The sequence below is a fragment of the Dasypus novemcinctus genome, chromosome 16 (assembly GCF_030445035.2).
Source record: "Dasypus novemcinctus isolate mDasNov1 chromosome 16, mDasNov1.1.hap2, whole genome shotgun sequence".
NCBI lineage: Eukaryota > Metazoa > Chordata > Mammalia > Cingulata > Dasypodidae > Dasypus > Dasypus novemcinctus.
Window position 1 is genome coordinate 50,587,622 of NC_080688.1, and position 20,165 is coordinate 50,607,786.

At 39.7% G+C, this 20,165-nt stretch overlaps 1 protein-coding gene across 50 annotated transcripts in view; it reads left to right on the forward strand.

Annotated features, from left to right (window-relative positions):
• DTNA (dystrobrevin alpha) overlaps positions 1-20,165 on the forward strand; it is a 418,043-nt gene that overhangs the window by 358,879 nt on the left and 38,999 nt on the right. For all 50 annotated transcript variants that reach the window (XM_071208625.1, XM_071208616.1, XM_071208607.1 and 47 more), the window contains 2 exons: positions 6,491-6,578; positions 17,667-17,764. In XM_071208625.1, coding sequence (XP_071064726.1) covers positions 6,491-6,578; positions 17,667-17,764 — 186 coding nt within the window. The remainder of the gene's footprint in view (positions 1-6,490; positions 6,579-17,666; positions 17,765-20,165) is intronic.

The following is a 20,165-nucleotide window of genomic DNA, read 5'->3' on the forward strand; positions in this document are numbered from 1 at the left end:
CTTTAATAGGTTCCAAATGTACTTAGCTTACAACTCAGACCCCTCGCCGTGGTCTACAAGCCTGTGTGATCTAGCCCTTGCCTACTGCAGGGTTCTCCTACTCCATCACAGTACTTAGTCCCAGTGAACTTCAATCAATTCCTAGAACATGCCAAGCCCCCTCCTACCTCATGACCATGACATTAGCTCTCCTATCTGTCTGAAACATTCTTCCCCACTTCACTTCTGCCTCCTCCTTCCATACACATACTGACTGGCTCCTTCTTTGGCTTCCAATCTCAGGTTAAAGTCACCTCCAGGAGGTCTTCCATGTTAGCCTCTGTCATCTGTCAAGTGCAATCATTGGCTGGTTGGTTAGTTGGTTTGCTGTCTATCTTCCCATCTTTGGGGCAGACCCTCTCTGACTCATTCACCTCCATATCTCCGGCACCCAGCACACTGCCTGGCACACAGTAGGTGCTCAATAAACATCAGTTGATGGTATAGAATATTGGTAGTGCTATAGGTATAAAGTTCCTTCTTACCCTAAGCAAAATTGTTGAGACCACACAAAATCTATTTTACTGGGAAAAAAAATCACCTATTACAGAGTAGCCCCTAAATAAACATTTAGTGTGGGCGTATAACACAGATTTTAAAAAATTAAGTATTAAGCTTTGCATGGTTAGAAGTGGAAAACGTGGATAAAGACAAACACCAACAGTTCATTGACATGGAAAAGCAACTAATACAGAAAAAAAAACAAAAAAAACTCAAATATCATTGGGCAAGAATTTAAAAATATGTATTCTGAATGCTTTCTGGTCTCTTCCACTTCAATATTAAACCTACTGAATTGTATGCTTTTAACATTTTCAATATGTAGTATAAGATTTGATTACTCCTTTTCAGTAAATGTTCCTAATTTTGTACAATGTAAGCTTATTATAACCCGTTGAAAGAAAAAAAAGAAACTATTGCCTATACGTATTGACGGTGTCCCTTGTATATGCTTTCATTTCCTTTTTAACATCACTCCTTTTCTTCAGTAAAATTTTCAGGTTCTAGAAAAGGTATTTCATTTGAATCCTAGGAATATAAATCTAGAGAATGTCACAGCACCAGTGCATGTATCTGCACTAGCTGTGTTATGCACACAGAGACTTTCAGAACATAATCTGATCATAAAAATTAAGGTCATTGATTTTAAGATAAGTTCACTTGGCTGTGATAGATTCCAATAAACTTTAAGTTTCCTTGGAAAATGAGCCTGACTCTACCAATCTGATTTGGTTATAAATGTAAATTAGCTAGTACAGTACCGGGCACATGGCAATAACTCAATGTTAGTTCCCAATTTAAGTTTGAATAGTATTTAAAGCATATAATAAGCTAAGATTTTTATTCCATCTTGTAAAACCTGTTCATTATAAAATGGTAGAAATAAATTGGCATTTCATGGACGTTCATCAATATTGTTGCGTGAATGAAACTTTCTCCAAATGTGCTTAAAATAAGAATTCAGAATAGGACATGGTCTCATATGTTGCCTGATAAATTGTACAAAGAGGACATTTTGATTAGAAATTCATGGTAAAGTGTAGCTTTACATTCAGGAGCAAGGAGAAAGAAGAGGAGGCAATCCTAAACTAAGCTAACTCCTTCCTTAGTTTAGGAAGTGAGAGATATAAAGACTACCCATTGCTTTTGTTTTAAAAAACCTCCTGGGTTGATTCAACTTAACTGTATTTCTTCTTTTTGGTATAACAAAGAATACTGACCGGTATCCAATTACTCACGTTTTACTGACCAAAAACCTAATTTATCGATAAGGAGGTGATGGTGCAAGAAAAGGTCATACCAAGACACTGTTATAATTTTATACAGGATGTTTCATGACTCTTCCGAGATAATGATAAAAAGATCAATAGTTACTCCCATAGAATCTTACATATGCCCCGGCACTGCTCTAAGCACATTATATGGCCATCCTCCCAACAAACCAAGAGGTGGGTACCATTGTATTCCTGTTTTATAGATAAGAAAATTGAGCCACAGAGAGGTTAAGTGACTTGCCCAAAGTCACACAGCTGATAGATGAAAGAACTGGGTTTTGAATCCAGAAATGATCCAGTCCATCCTCCCACCCACTTTCTTATAACATCCCTACCAGCCATTCAGCTCTCCTAAGATTAAGCATGTCTTTTAATGGAGCTTACCTCTTTTGGAAGTCATCTGCTTCCTTAATCTTTAAAACAATGACAAAAATAAATGAGAACCAGAGGAAATTGTGCATAATTGGGAGTGGGGGTGGTCTTGCTAAATATGAATGTGTATACTGGCATTTCCATGAGCTTTAGCACCTGTGGAAAGCAAATCAGGATTCCGCACCAGCCACAGAGTGAGTCTTGATTTTAACTCTGCCAAATGTGAATAATTCACTGTTCAGTTTTAAATGACATGGCTAGTGGTAAAGTACAGTATTTCATCTGCATTCTTCTGATTTTCTCAAAATGTTGAGGATGTAGGCAGAGCCAAGAAAAAGATAGAAGAGGTGAGCCAGGGACCATGAGTCCATAAGCCAAAGAGGACTAAACTTATTTATTCTCTTGTCAACTCATTCTTAGGCAATCTCTGCTGTGCTCAAAGCACTGGACTAACTCCTAAAGATTTAATGGTAAAAAGATGGAACCATTCTTCCCTCAAAAACTTAAAGTTTAGTGAAGGACAAAGACAAATGAAAAGGCAATTAAATGCAAAGGGATAACACCTATCAAAAGGGCAGCACAGAGTTCCATGGGCTATGTCAGGGACAATGAACCTGAACTCACAGTTTGGGTGTGAGGATAGAAAGCAGTAGCTAAAGCAGGCGCCAGGATGAAGAAGACTAGGGGAAGTGGGTGGAGGAGGCAGAGAGACTGCTCAGGGTGGAGAGAGTGGTTCACGTGAGGAATGGAGAGAAAGTACTGGGGGGTAAAGGATGAAGCTAGTCATGTAGGTTGAAAGTCTTATTTAAGAGTCTGAGAAATGAGAAGCAATTGAAGGATTCATCCATAGGAATGTTATCACCACCTTCATTTTAGAAAGATTGCTGAGTACAGGATAGAAAATGAATGGGAGTGCAGGGGAGAATAAGTCTAAAGGCAGGGTAACTTGTTGGAAGGGCGTTACACTAATTCAGAAGACAATGACCGTGGCTTGGAGTACATTAGTGACTGTTGGAATAGAGGGGAATGGAGGAATTTAAGTTTGTATAGGTAGAATGCATGATCTTAGTGGACAATTTTATCAGCAGGATGTTAATGTCAAGGTCTAAGATACAGGAGTTTGATGGCATCCCTATGAAGAGGCCATCTCTTCATCTATGTAAATAGATGTATGTAAATAGATAATTTACAGCATACAGTAAATTATCTATGAAGATTGCCATTTCAAGATTTTCTTTCCTTTCCCTTTAAACCATTCATTAAAGAGCCAACACTTTAAGCTTCAAGAGTTTGTTTATAGGATTGTTCAATCCTATAAACTCCACTTCTCAGGGCGCCAGAATTGATTCATTCCTTTCCACTCCGTCCCTGACTCTCTTCCACTCTCTGGCATCCATATGACTGAACCATGCTCTGTTACCCTAGCATTTTGCTCTCAATTAATGCAAGACAGAAAATTAACTGATAAAGTAACCTTCCCTTTAAATGTTGATTAATAATATCTTCTCAGACCATATTCATGCCATTAGCTATTTGCACTTTAATAGAAGAGTAGTACATGAGGCATAATGACCTTCAGAAATTAATATCTAATGATAAAATTCCTATCACCATTCACACAGTGGAAACATATTAAGGGAAAATATTGAAGTGTTTCTGGTGCCCTTGGATCACACTATATTTGCCTGACTGCCCCACCCCAGAAGTTAGAGCAGACCCACAGTGAAACCACTCACTTCCCAGAAATCTTTGCTAAATCATCACAACTTAGAAAACCCTACCTTAGATGGGGCCACTTAGATTTCCTAGAATTCCATTTTGAAATCACTAGCAATAGACACTGGCCATGCATTTATGGTAGAAAGCGGAGAGCTTTCAAAATAATGAATTTCCCCACATGAAAATTAGGTCTATACAGCAGCCACTTTTTAATTGATCATGGTCTTATATCATGATTACTGATTATAAAGTCTTAAAATGAGTAGCCAGAGATGGATAAAGTGTTAGGATCAGTATTTATTTTAATGATTTAGGGATTATTGGCCATTCATTTTCAACTATTTGTAACTGAAGTCTTGAAATATGGAATTTATCATAGGAATGCCTCATTCACCCTTGTATAATTTGAACATACTGAAATGGCACATGTGGACTCATAAATCGTTTGTGCACACAAAGGGGTAATTTATCGCTCTACTCCTCGTTCACTCAGCTCTGGGGGGAGGAAAGGCATGGACGCGTGAGTCATAGCCCACTAGACACAATCCCATAATTTCTTGTCTTACATTTCCAGGAGGCTTTTTTTATATAACCTTCATATTATTTATATATGCTAGTCATTCATGATAAAAGTATCTTTCATTAAAAAGTTTTTGTTATCAAGGTCTTTAAAAATTATTTACTGATAAAAACACTCACAAGTTGTTTGACAATTTCACTTTCAGGCAAAAAGATAATTCCCAGGCCCCACCATCTACACAACCTATGTTGAATTCGGCTTATGGTCTCCAATATACCAGCAAGAAATAATAAACGTTAAAAATCAAATTAAACTGTCTCTTTGTGGCATAGTTTTATGTTTAATGCAAAGACAGTGTAACTTGCTCTTTTTTACTGAAGCTATAATAAGGAATTTAGTTATTATTTTAAACCACTTCAGAGTACAGACATTGTTTTATGAAGAATAAACATCTGCTTTAAATCATCGATTTTCTAGAACTAATTCTATCTTTTGCTGTTAAAATTATTTCCATACTCCAACTCTAAATTTGTATGCTGATTAAAATCTCAATCCACTGCAGTTGATACTACACATATGTGAGCCCTGCATGCTAGAGTTTTCTGTCTTAAGGCAATGTTTGTAAAATATCATATATACTGGGAAACAACCACTTTTAAATGGTTTACATTTGGGTTCATTTTAAAGATTTTTTAGATCATTGCCACTCAATGTGTGGTCCTTTGACCTGCAGTATCAACAGCTCTTGGAAGTTTGTTCGAAATGCAGATTCTCAGATCATACGCATCCCGGATTCTGGCCCACCACTCCCTACCACAGAATCAAAAACTTCATTTTCACAAGATCCCTAAATGACTTCTAGATATTTGTTGCACTCAGTAGGAAAAGGCTAAAGGTTCAGAATTAGAAGAGTTATAACTTACAAATTAGAGGGGTATAGACTACAGAAAAGATAATGGGGATAGGAATATCTTCCAAAGACCAGGAAACAATTTCCAGTAATGGATTCAGCCAACCAGGGAAGAGCTGTTTGGGAGTGTCATAGCTAATGCCAGAATACATAAGGATTTTTACTCATCTTTTCACTTTAGAGCAAAGGTTAAAAGACTATTATGTTGCATGTTCATTTCATATGTAAATGCATATATAAATATAAAATGCATGTTACTTTACACAGATACAAGGCTTTCAATGGAGAATTCTTACAATCTTATTAGTGATATAGGAGTGCCTCGTTTTTAATGTATAACCATGAGTATTAATTTTATTTTCTTCAAGGGACAGACTGAAGCATAAGAGCTAATGGAAAACAACATAAGTATCCTTGGGAATGAAAGAAACTAGCTTCTAATCTTGATTCTGGCCTAATGCACACCATAATACCTGATGAACCAAATTTTGACCAATTACTCTAAGAGGATTACACTTTTCCACATCCTTGCCTTAGGACATGACAACTAGCTTCCCCCAGCGCAAATGACCCAAGAGAATGTAAGAAAGAGTGTGCCCAAGATGGAAGCCAGGTCTTTGGACTTTTTCTAGCCTAATCTTGGAAATGATAGCTCGTTACTACTGCCATATTGTGTTCATCAGAAGAAAGTCAGGATGTCTATCCCACACTCAAGTGTGTGAAGACGAGGCCTTGGGAATCACCCAAAGCTGACCAAAATTATTTTTTATCTTTCTTTTCTTCTTGCTACTCCATATTTTCTAACATATCTATTTTGGACATGCATTACTTGTAGAATAAGGAAATAATTTTAAAGGCAATAAAATTAAAGAAAAATTATTCTCATCAGAAATAGTGATCATAAAGGTCATTCTTAGTTGGAACCTTCTTAGACAATTGGATTGACTGAAGGCAGGATTTATTAATGACCTTTCTAGTTACATATTAGATCATGTCATGAATGTAAGTCCGGGGTTACTAACCTAATAGCGTTCTGTATAACCTTCCATTTTTTTGCTTTGAAAAATTGACATAGCAAAAGCCCCTGAGGGTAACACAAATGGGCCAGTCTTTCTCAGTTGCCTAATAGCTTCCCTCTTGCTCTTTTCTCAATAGCATGCTTGATAGTTCAAACCGACTTGATGAAGAACACAGGCTGATCGCCAGGTACGCAGCAAGGCTGGCAGCAGAGTCCTCCTCGTCTGTAAGTAGTTTGTGGGAGAGCATTCATCTGTTGCCTTGCACTTCATATGTCAAGTTCATTGTTATAATTGATGCTAATTAGCATGACAATTTGTAATCGTTATTCATGTATTGGTTTCTATATTTTGGTATCTTGATGCAATCCCAGTTTTAAAATGGCAGACTTAAGGAGCAAAACCATCTACAGTCAACCTGACACTGAGACCACACAAACTACCCAAGGACAGTTATGGTTCCTTTAATGGCTTTAAAGGAGATAGGGTCAGGGAAGATACTAGGTTTAAAGCAGAATAGTTGCAAATGGGACTTAAAAAATATTAGGAAATACAACAAGGCTAGTACCTCTTTCCATTTGCTGCTGTCTCTAAAAAAAATAATCAACCTGTACTTATATTCAGAATAACTCTGTGCTGAAATGAGGATGAGCTGTCACCGGTGCATCAAAAAGGACAGTGGTGGCAGGGGAACAAGTGGAGAAGCTGTTGCCCGCTCCTCTCCCGTAAGATGTTGCAACTATTAGAGCCATTCATACAAAGCATTTAACTAACGATCCCAGATGGGAGCCGTAAAATGACCCATTGTATTAGCCCTGACATTGTTCTCTGCTCAGAATTATTGGCTGCAACACTGTTAGAAACTACCATGATGGTGATGGGAACGAGCCCGGGGCAGGCTGAAAGTGCACTTCACGGCCCCAAAATCAGGCATGATGAAACAGAGATATAATTGGAGTGTGTGAAATCCAATGTGCCATAAATAAAGAAAAAAAGCATTAAAGAAAATTAAATTAAAAGGGCAGCTGAGAGTTTGAGAAAACCAGACTTTAGAAGTGAAGACCACTTGAAAGAAAAGACAAGATGAGGTTTCTGGCAAAGCCTCCTTTCCGGTTTTCCTTGCATTTATCTTTGTAGACACACAAAGCACCTTGTAGCAAAAGGTGGTGTTGTGGAAGCAGAGAGATGCATTGATTGCGTATTAAAGGTCAGGATTCAGGAATATTCTTGAGAAGGAAAAATTTATTACGACCAGCCAGGCCCAGGGACTCCTGTCCAAAAAGCCGAGCATCCAGTATGGGCTCTAGGTTATTTTTATATAAGAGACTTACATGGTGAGGGCCAGGAGAGGTTTAGCCATTTGTCTGAATACCAGCTAAGCTTGAATTAGCATATTGTCCACATTCCAGGTAAGCTTGAATTAACGTATGGCCCACATTCCGTCTGGATGTAACTTTGAATACACATTCAGTCTACATGCTTTCTGAATATTTAAAGCCTATAGGGTCTATATTACTTAATTGGCTTTCTGGAAACTAGACACACTTGGATACAGGGTTAGATAATTTTGAATTCATGCACAGGCTATATTAGTGGGACTAGCAGTGTGGATTTGTGAGTTTGAGCGCCAGCTCTCCACAGTCTCATTCAAAGCACTACCTTTTTGGAATGCAGCTCTAGAAGCTAGAAAAGGGAAAGAAATTGATTCTACCCTAGAAACTTAGGAGAGAGTGCTGCCCCGCCACACCTTGACTCGGTTCAGTGAAACTGATTTTGGGCTTTGGACCTCTAGAACTGAAAGAGAATAAGTGTGTTTCATATTGACAAAAAAAAAGAAAGGGAGGAAGGGAGGGAGGGAGGGAGGGAGGGAGGAAGGAAGGAAGGAAGGAAGGAAGGAAGGAAGGAAGGAAGGAAGGAAGGAAGGAAGGAAGGAAGGAAGGAAGGAAGGAAGGAAGGAAGGAAGGAAGGAAGGAAGGAAGGAAGGAAGGAAGGAAGGAAGGAAGGAAGGAAGGAAGGAAGGAAGGAAGGAAGGAAGGAAAGGGAAGAAAGCACTACCTTTTTGGGATCTGTTTCCTCCTCTGTAAGTAGGGATATAATTATAATATTTGCTAGCACTGCTTGTATTGAAAGTAAAATGACATAATAAAGCCTATGAAAGAGCCACGTAAGTCAGAGGTCACAAAATGAGGCCAACAGACCAAACTTGTCTCACAGAAATCCTTTGTTTGGCCTCCACAATGTCCCCACCCACCCCAGTTCCATTTACAGATATATTTGGATGCCCATATAATAAAGACTTTTATAAATATTTTTCACCAGACCTTTATTTCCTAATTATTGAATTGTTGCTGGAAATGGTCTCTTTTTTCCCTTGGAAGGCAGCCAGCCTTCCCGAGAGTTTTCTGTTTTCCAGAACTGTCTGGTATTTTGCATAGCTCATCTCAGGAGGAAATTCATTCACACCCAATACCAGCCTGGCTTAAAGATCTTCTGTAAGTGCTCAGGAAGTATCAGAGACATGTTAGGGACATGTTTTAGAGCTTCCTGTGGGCAAAGTTCCTTACAATGTATTCAGAACAAAGCAAGGAAAACTGATACTGGTGATCTTTGCCATATCACTATTGATAGTGTTTTTTATTTTTATTTTTTTTAAGATTTATTTATTTATTTCTCTCCCCTTCCCTCCCCCCCACCCCGGTTGTGTGTTCTCTGTATCTATTTGCTGCGTCTTCTTTGTCTGCTTCTGTTGTTGTCAGCGGCACGGGAATCTGTGTTTCTTTTTGTTGCATCATCTTGTGGTGTCAGCTCTCCGTGTGTGCGGCACCATTCCTGCGCAGGCTGCACTTTCTTTCGCGCTGGGCGGCTCTCCTTATGGGGCACACTCCTCCTGCGTGGGGCTCCCCTACACGGGGGACACCCCTGAGTGGCAGGACATCAGCACTGCGCATGGGCCAGCTTCACATGGGTCAAGGAGGCCCTGGGTTTGAACCGCGGACCTCCCATGTGGTAAACAGATGCCCTAACCACTGGGCCAAGTCCGCCACCAATAGTGTTTTTTAAATGAAACCTCACAGCTGAAACAGACATCAACCATGTTTTCACAGAGTGACCTTCATAGTATAAGGTTCTGAGGGGTGGGAATTTTTTGTGTTTTTTTTTCTCTTGGGGGGCGTTTCTTATTTGTTTTGCCATAAATGGAAAACTTTTGTTTTGACTGCATAAAATTTAGAAGCATTAAACAGCGAAAGCTATCTTAAACAAATCAAATACTGAGCCTTTTATTTAAATTAAAATACAATACTTACACTACCTGTTTCTAGAGGGTCCAGGGAAGTAAAAATATCATCTCTACTTCCCTTTCCCTGCCCTGAGTGCCTTGGCCACTTTCTCCAGATCAATGCTACAGTTTCTTCCATTACTAGTCACAATAGTTCTATAGTAGAATACCAGTAAGTTCACTATAATCCATAATTTATTTCTCCATCCTGTGGATCCTGGGATGGTGATGTCAACTCCACCTCTATATTGAGAGGTGGCTTAGATCCCACATGGTCAATGGATGCGATTCTTCTGCTTGGAGTTGTAGGCACTCTCAGTTCCCAGGTGTGGTAGTTGACCATCTTCACCTCCCTCTTAGCTGACCTGTACGAGTCCAACAAACCGGAGAGTAGGAGCTGCAACTCTGCTGAGGCTTAGGGCCCAGCTCACACATGGCCTGTGAGATTGAGACACTGAGGAAGAAATTAAAGAAATCACCTTGCCACTGTACATACAGGGCAACACCAATTACAGTGATGAAAGGCAAAACACCAAAAACAAAGTTTTAAAATATTTTTCATTTTTTAATACCCCAATTTATTTTTACTTTATTTTAGTTTTTCTAAATTACTATGTATTCTATTTCTAATCTTTAAACCTATCACTACTATTTCATTTTTCTATTAATTGAACTTGGCAATATATTAGGCTTCATTTTTAAAAAAGTTTTGGACCATCAAGGGGTTCAACTATGGCAGATTTTCACTGAATGCTGTCAAACACAGAATCAGTAATGTCAGAGGACTGACCTCCACCCCAGGCAACTCAGGGCTTCACCAGCTCTTGTTAATTAGGCCAGTTAATTAGGACTTTAGGAAGTTCTTTAATATGAGTTTGTGTCCTTTGCCTAGCTCTTTCTCTATCCTTAAAGTATGTCAGTTCTTTACTATAAAAACAACTGTTGAGTACATACCAGGACCTCCCAGAGATACCCAAAGAGACTTGGGACATGTCTCAAGCATTCAGACAATGCCGGCAGAGGATGGTTCAGCTGCTCCAGGACCAGCTGGGAAGACAGTTCGGTGGCTGTCAGCAGCTCCTCTGTGGTCCCAGAGGGCACTGCAGATCTGCCTCTGGATGCCAGAATCCTGTAAGCCACAGCTGACTGCACGGAACCCTGTGGAGCATTCCGTCTGCCAGGAAGCAAGAGCCTGGCAACCAGGGCAGAGCCTCAGTTGGCCTGGGGGAGAAGGGGATAGCCAGGTTCTAAACAACAGTTGCTCTCTAACTTTGCTCTGCTCACCGCACCAATAGAAGGTGATGTTGCTTATGCAGTGCATTTGGGGAAGTGGACAAGGCTGATGGCAGTCAGGGGAGACCAGCCCATGAGCTCTAGCCACTCCAGACCCCACCTGGTCATGCAGCAAATGTAGAGGGTGAGAGCAGGGGCATGCCACAATGCTTCACTGCACACGAGCATGTCAGGGCACAATGGTGGGCACACCACGTCCCTCAGTGAGGCTCAGTCTCCTGATTTAAGTTTCCTTCTGCCAGAAGGAAGCCTGATCCTGCCTGCAAGTGTCACAGGACTCTCCCTTCCCTGAAGCCTCCCTCTCTCCATGGTGTTTGGTCAATGCAGGCAGGCATGGCAAGACTCCAGAGTCCTCAGCTAAGAGACCTGGATTTCAATCAGAAGAACTCAGGAGAAATCAACTGAAACTGGCAAGGTCTTAAAATTTCATGGGTTTTCTGTGGCGCCAGTTTGTCCCTGCTCAACCTTGGATGGGGGAGACTTGCCTCAGGGTGACACAGTGGCCTGGCTCTTTCCCTCATGTAGCCTTGCCATCTTCAGCACATGCTTCCCAGGGTTGCCCTGGGACGCTTTCCAATGCACCATGTCATCTTCAGAAGCATTCCTCGGTGAAGCAGCAGGTCCTTCTATCTGCCGAATGTGCCACCTTCTGTTGCCATAAACCACTTCTCACTCTCCTAGAATCTCTCTGTCAGACTCAGACTGGGAGCCTCCTTGCCCATCCCTTGGAACTCTGCCATGAGCAACTCATCCCTAGAACTTTATCCATGAGGTGAACAAGAGAACTCTCAGACAACACAATGCTTCTAACTTTATTAGCTGCCGGTATTTACAAATCACGGCTGGATTTCCAGACTGGATCCACATTCCACATGGCAACAAGAAGCTGCACAGAGCAAACATTCACCCTTTGGGCACAGTCCCCACCCCAGGCCCCCCTCGTTCATTTAGGTTCCCTCCCAGGCCCCTCCCTGGTGCGAATGCCAAGTTTCTACGCACATGTCATTATTCATGTGTGCACTAACTTCTTCAAACTCTGCCTTCATTTCTTTCTCAAGAACATTGGTCATTTGAGTTCCCTGCCTTCTTTAATATGTAACCTTTTTGGATTCATCATAGAGAAGATACTACCCACACTTCAATTCTAGTTCTTTTATAAATCTCTTCATAATCATATATCAAAAACTGTATGAGGAACTTAATAAATAACTAATAAAATATTATTAGGGTATAAATACAAGGAAGAGGTTATTTACTTGGGTCAATTTTTTTCACTCTTTTTTATGGAAATCCCTATTACTTTCCTATCCATCACTACTCCATAACCTATGTCTTGCCATTTCCAAATACACCATGCTGAAATCTGGATTCTACTTGCCCACTCCCTCTTACCTAATAAATCAGCTCAAATGTCATCTCCCCATATCTCCTGCCATAACTATAATAATTTAGTCATGGTTCCTCTGTGCTCCTATTGAATCATGTCTATACATTATCTATAGCAGTTATCATACCAATTATATTTGTTTATATGATCATTGAGGTAAGAAAGATATCTTTTTTTGCCTCTTCTGTCACTTTTACTGAACCTGTGGTTAGCACTGGGGTTGCTATATACCCAGGAGACTTGAATGTCTGGTCTGGCCATGTGTCAGCTGGGCCCTGAGCCTCAGCAGAATTGCAACTGCTACTCTCCAGTTTGTTGGACTTACCCAGGTCAGCTAACAGGGAGGTGAAGATGGTCAACCACTACAGCAGGGAACCGAGAGTGCCTACAACTCCAAGCAGGAGAATTGCATACATCAACCATGTGGGATCTAAGCCCCTTCTCGATATAGAGGTGGAGTGGACATCCTCATCCCAGGGTCCACAGGATGGAGGAATAAAATATGGATTATAGTGAACTTATTGGTATTCTGCTATAGAACTTTTGTGACTAGTAATGGAAGAAACTGTAGCATTGATCTGGCGAAAGTGGCCATGGTAGTTGCTGAGGACAGGGAGAGGGAAGAAGAGATATGATGTGGGGGCATTTTCAAGGCTTGGAATTGTCCTAAATGATATTGCAGGAACAGATACTGGACACAAGATATCCTGCCATAACCCACTGAATGTTCGGGGGGAGAGTGTAAACTACAATGTGAACTATAATCCATGTGGTAGAGCAGGGCTCCAAGATGTTTTCACCAAGCACAGCGGATATGCCGAAATGATGAAGGAGGTTGTTGATGTGGGAGGAGGAGTGGGTGGGTGGGGTGTGGGGTATGTGGGAACCTCTTATATTTTTTAATGTAACATTTTTGTCATCTATTATCTTCAAAAAATACAATAAAAAAATAAATGCTCATGAAAAAAGAAAGATATCTTTTTATATGAAACCTGCCACAGTACCTGTTACATAATAAATGCTGAATATAAAGAAAATGTGTTGAACAGAAGACTAAATAAATCAATAAATTTGAGGGAGCCCAAAATGTAAGAAAATTTTACCTAAATGCAAGTAGTAGGATGTCCTCAAATTCAAGGCTTGAGTATGAAATGTTGCCTACAGCACAGTAAAATAACTAGTGAAAATTGGTTAAATTCTAATTGGTTGAATTTTTTAGTAGGATATAGATAATTAACAAGCCAGATTTAGTCTTTGAAAGAATTTGGGAAATTTCCATAGCCCATAGTTATGAAAATATAATAAGACATTAAAGGCCATATAAGGATAATAATCTCGGATTTCCTGTATTCAATAATTGAGATATGACTGCATAAAATTAGCTGACTTGGATGTATTTCAGTGCCCTTCTGGGTCACAGTGACCCTGCCTTTATATGGCTTTTTTTTTTTAGGAGGTACTGGAGATTGAACCTAAGACCTTGTATGTGGGGAACAAGTGCTCAAGCACTGAGCTACATCCGCCCCCCGATCCTGTCTTTAAAAGGAGGATGGGATCAGGGAAAGAGAGAAAATCCATCTTACACCTGTGTGTTGGCCTTGTTTTTTATGAATAACCTCTGAAGATCTGTTTGGCTCTCTTTGGCTTTGCCATCTGTATTAATCAGCCAAAAGGGGAGCTGATGCAAAGTACCAAAAATCTGTTGGTTTTTATAAAGGGTATTTATTTAGGGTAGAAGCTTACAGTCACAAGGCCCCAAAGACTCCAATTCCAGGTACTGTATGCGGTACTTTCTCACCCAGAGTCATTTGCCATGTGTTGAAGCAAGATGGCGGGCAAAGTCTGTGAGGGTTCAGCCTTCCTTCTTCCTCTTAAGGCTCCATGGTCCCACCTTCTTCTGCTCTCAGTTCTAGGCTGGCATAAGGCTCATCTCTCAGGACTTCTCAGCTGCTCTGTTCTCTTCAGCTTCAAACTATCAGGCTCATCTCACTTCCCCAGGCCTCTGCCATGTCTATGGATCTGTCTCTCTTAGTCTGTGTTCTTCTCTGTGTATCCACTTCTCTGTGTGTATCTTATTCTGTGTTCTTTTCAAGTGACAATCCATTTATACAGCCCACCAAGGAGGTGGAGACTCAACCCTAAATGCCCTAATGATGTGATCAAATCAAAGCCCTAATCTTGATTTAAAATAAAGTAAAAGTGAAACCTTTGAATTTAATACAATCAAAGGAATAGCCCGCCCAAAGGAACAGACCAGTTTACAAGCATAATCAATGTCTCTTTTTGGAATTCATAAATAATATCAAACTGCCATACCATCTCCATATTTTCCCATGTCATCTCATAAAGAAGTAAGACACAATTACACATGTAATTGTGTGCTGTCTGACACATAGTATGCATTGATAAATGATATTTTCTTCTTCCTTCTCTTTCTGCCTCTATTTCTACCTCTTGCCTTCTCTTAATCTAGCTATTTTTCTTTTTTCTCCTTCAAACTCAAAATCCCTTATTGTTCTTCTCATTTTTGTTCTCCCAATATGAATGGATTTACCATTTACTATTTGCTGTATTTATTGAATATGTTTAAATCCTTAGCCCTAATTTTTTAAAAACAAGTAACCTAGATGCTATATATTTTCATCCTTTAAAGAAATACATTGTTTCTTGCTGTTTATGATTTAGTATTAATTCCCCCTTATCTTGGCTACTATCTATCAATTTAAAAATGAATTAAAATTAAAAGGGAGGGAATGGATGTGTCTCAAGCAATTGGGCACCTGCCTCCCACTTGGGAGGTCCCAGGTTCAGTTGCCAGTGCCTCCTAAAAGAAGACAAGCAGACACTGCAACCAGCAGGATGTCACAATCAGCAGATGCCACAACTGCTGCAACCAGCAGACACCACTACTAACAGGGAGTGGAAGTGCTCTAGCAGCCGGGCACTCTCCTCCCATATGGGAGGTCCCAGGTTCAGTTACCAGTGCCTCCTAAAGAAGATGAGTAGATAATGAGCAGACAGACGAGGGAGCCATGGGAGTGGGGGAGAATAAAAATTTTAAAAAATAAAATAAAAAGGGACACCTTAACCCTAGATGGGTCAACAAACTATGCATAGCCAAATCCAGTCAATTTTTATATGGCCCATGAGCTAAGAATCATTTTTACATTTCTTAATAATTGAAAAAAAGAAGAAAGAGAATATTTTTGGTAAGTGAAAATTACGTGAAATTCAAACTTCAGTGTTTGAACCAGCCTAACACCCAATTTCTCTGTATAATTTCTGATCAGTTAATATAAAGAGCAAAGCAATGACTCAAATCCACAACTAGGGAAGTGAACATGGCTCAACTGATAGAGTGTCTGCTTACCATATGGAGGGTCCAGGGTTCGATACCCAGGACCTCCTGACCCGTGTGGTGAGTAGGCCCATGCGCAGTGCTGCCAAGCACAAGGAGTGCCATGCCATACAGGGACAGCCCTGCATAGGGGCACCCCACACACAAGGAGTGCACCCCACAAGGAGAGCCGCCCCATATAAAAAAAGCTCAGCCCACCCAGGAGTGGCACCACACACACAGAGAGGTAATGCAGCAAGATGACACAACAAAAAAGAGACGTAGTTTCCCAGTGCTTTCTGACAATGCAAGTGAACGCAGAAAAACACACAGCAAATGGACACAGAGAGCAGATGACGGGGGGGGGGGCAGAGAAAGGGAGAGAAATAAATAAGTAAATCTTAAAAAAAAAAAATCCACAACTAGCTCAGATAATTTTCTTATGAATACCTAAAATCTATGCTTGAACAAGAACATCATGTAATGAAAGGAGAAGAAAAACTTGGATCACAGGTCAAAGCTGCCATTTGCACACACCAGACTTAGGTATAGAAAGTCATTTAGTGGAAGTAATTACAACACTGATGTGGAGGCTTTGGGGTCAGGGAGAGGGAAAAACAGGTATAATACGGGGGCTTTTTCGGGACTTGGGAGTTGTCTTGAATGACATTGCAATGACAGATATAGGCCATTTTATATCTTCCCTTAACATGCAGAATTGTGTGGGAGAGAGTATAAACTACAATGTGAACTATGGTCCATGCTCAGTGGCAATGCCCCAGGATTCATTTAGCAATTGCAATGAATGTGCCACACTAATGAAGGATGTTGATTATATGGGAGGGTGTGGGAGGTGTGGGGAGTGGGGCATAGGGGAATCCCTATATTTTTGGTGTACCAATTATGTAACCTAAGTATCTTTTTTAAAAATGTTTTTTAAATATTATTTTTTTTTAAAGTCATTTAGGATCCAAAACATAGGACCTCAAAATTCTTCATTAATAATACAAATATTTTCTTTACCAAAGAAAATGCTAATTTGAAATCATAAAAAGCTCTATGAAAACCAGAACTTTAAAAAGTTTAGCCTTTCCTACAGTTAGATTTGTGAACATTAAAGAGCAGGCTGAGTTCCTTCATGTCTTTGGCTCAGGCAACAGGAACCTTTTTAAAAATCTTGGCATTCTTTGAGAAAAAGATTAATTGTGATTTTTTTCATTTGTTAAAAGGCAATAAAAATTGACTTAGACGAATTTCCATAATATAATGTAGATTGAAGAAAGCAAGGTACAGAGAAGTATAATCTGACCCTCTTTTTATAAAACTATGCCAAATAAACCCCTGACTAAATACCCATGTATAGGCATATATAAATATGATATGATGACTTATGATATATGTGATTAAATGAGGATAGATAAAACTATGACTTTATCTACACCAGTTGTTAAAATAGGTTGCATGACCAAGAATGAGTGGAATGTGATCCATTAATGTAAAATTACATCTAAGAATAAAGAAATCCACCATCGTTGGTTGACCAAAAAACAAAGAAAAGAAAGCCTTACTATGACTTAAAAACTATCCACTTTTAATATTGCATTACATGATGAACAGACTTTTCCATAAAGAGTTTTCACCACAAAAACATTTTTATAAACCGGCCTGTATTGAAAAGAAGAGTTGCATTAAGGTCAGCACCGTAGCGAGAATTAAATAGCTTCCCAAGGCTTCAGGTCAGAAGTTGAAAAACAGTTTCTCTATATTTTATGTATTTGCCTCGCAAAGAATTCTGTTTTGTTTTCCACTGCCTACATGTGCTCATGTAGGCTCATGTAGGCATAACTACAGAGAAGTTTCTCTTAGGGGGGTATGGCCATTTGATTTTCTGTATTTGCTCTTAATGTTCTGATAGAAACGGTTTGCTTTTCTTGTCTGTCTATTTCATGTTTCCTGTATTCTCAAATACATGGGGGCTCACATTTCTTCATATTAAATAGGCTATACTATGTCTTTTACAGCAGCCAAGTCAGCAGAGAAGTGCTCCTGACATCTCCTTCACCATCGATGCAAATAAGCAACAAAGGCAGCTGATCGCAGAACTAGAAAACAAGAACAGGTGAGACTTTTTATTCACGCTGGCTTTTTGATCCAAGTGTGCATTCATTAATAACTTGTAGTTGTACTTTAAAGCATCGGGGTTTCTCTCCCCATCTGCATATTTCATGGCAGACATCTAGAGTCTGTAATGGTTTGCCAGCTTCTGAAAAGTTCATCTTGGGAGGCTGCATGAGAAAAACATTGCTTATATATATATATATATATATATATATAAAGGTCTGAGGTGTCAGTTCAATTAATGTGGTCTCATTTTACTACCTCATTTCCCTTTTTCTGATGCACCTGTTTTTGTTAAGAAGCTCTGTGGCACAGAAGGGCCCTCCTAGGTGCTAGGAGAAGGTGTTTCTATCCCCTAGAGACAAGTGGGAGTCTTGTCAGGAAGGTTTCTTGTAAGGCTCTCAGGCTAAAGAGGCACTGGGAGTGACGCCCCATCACCCAGTTGTTCAAGCCAAACCCCCCCATGTCCAATCCATCAGCAAGTCCTTCCTTTATTCAGCACAGGTTTATCTGCAGTATATCCCATAAACTGCCCCTTGTCTGTACCTCCACCACAGCTGCCCTAGTCCAACCATCATGTTTTAAACCATAAATCTTATCGTATTATTCCCTGGCCAATGGGAATAATATAGTTTCCCATCTCCCTTCAAATAAAACCCCTCTTACCATGGCATGCTAGGTCTGATCTGATTCCCACCTACCTGTCCAGCCTCAGCTCACCTTGTTACACTCCAGCCTCGTGGGGCTACTTTCTTCTTTCTTTCAGTACGTGCTTGGCACTGGTTGTTCTCTCAGCCTAGAAAGCGCTTCCTCCAGGTTTTTACGTGGCTGGTTCCTTCTCATCATTCAGTTCTTAGCTCAAATGTCACCTCCTCATAGCTCACCCTATCTAATCTGGCTCACTACCCTAGCAGTCATTCTGTGTCATATTCCCTTATTTTTTTTTATATTTTTAAGCACTTATCACTATCTAAGATAATCTTATTTATGTGTTTGTTTCCTTATTTACTATCTGGCTTGCACATAAGATCTTTGAGAACAGAGGCCAAGCTGACTGGTCCATGGAGTCTAGAACCATGCCTGCCACATTACAGAAGCTCAGTAAATAATATTGAGTGAGAAAGTAATAAATGACCAAGTTGGATCTCAAACCCAGTGCTGAGTAAAGCCAATTTCTAAACACCTTGCTCATTCTCTATTTCTTGCAACAGCACCAAAATGTCTTCACACTGAATTCTACCCTTATTCACTGATAACCCTCCCAAGGTCAAGTTGGTAGAGGAAAGTGGAGGTCATGATAATTATTTTTTGCCTGTAGAATTTGAACTAAAAACTCTGGGATAAATAATCAAAACAGTATTTAAAGTTCCTTAGAAGAAATAAAAAGGAAGAAGCAAATGCTCTTGTCAGATTTTCATATTTTTCCTATTAAAAGACTTTTGTCTTACTTGTCTTAGGACCAGATTCTTATCATTTGAAACTACAAAGTCGAATGGAAATAGCCTCATAAATGGGATGGCATGAAGCCTTTGAAACTACTACTCTACTCTAAACCCCAAAGAAGTGTTCCTACATCAGAGCTGGAATTTATTAAGCATGTTTGCAATATATGATCCCTCTCAAATTACCAAGTAATAGGAGATAAGGCTCAAGAAGGGAGAAAGCAGAAGCATGGTAGAATAATTAGAATAATTGCTATACAAATTGGAATTTTTTCAGTATAGTTGCAAGCCTTGAAAATCCTATTAAATATTTAACATTTATTTTATCTACTATGTGCAAATAATTGTGCTAAGTTGGAAAAGGGTGTTGGATGAACGGATGGCTTCAAATGAGCAAAGGCACTTAGAATCCAGAAGAAGAAACAGCCCAAAGGAAAGAAAAAAAGTAGTTAAAAATAGGGAGTAAATATGGAGTCAGCAATGCATGGGTGAAAGTATGTGAACTGAGCTCACTAGCCTGAGGGTTGGAAGCAACAGCACTAGTGTAAGCATGGAAATGAACCATTGTGAACTCTCATGCCCATGGCATGGTTGTGTGAGGATTGATGGTGGTAGAGAACAGGGTGTTCAAAGGTTGTCATATATATACTTTTTAATTTTTTTAAAGATACTTAGATTACATAAATGTTACATTAAAAATATAGGGGAGGAATTGAAACTTAGCCTAGTATTATAGGGTACCTAAGAGTTAGTCCTGAGAGTCTCCTTGTTCCTCAAATGTGGCCTCTTTCTAAGTCAAACTCAGCATATAAATGTATTATCTCCCCCCAGAGTGGAACATGACTCCCAGGGATGAGCCTCCCTGACCAAGTGATTACTACCAATCACCATCTAGTAATGCAATTGGAAAAAGACCCTGACCAAAAGGAGGAAAGAGTAAAGACAAATTTGTTTAAATGG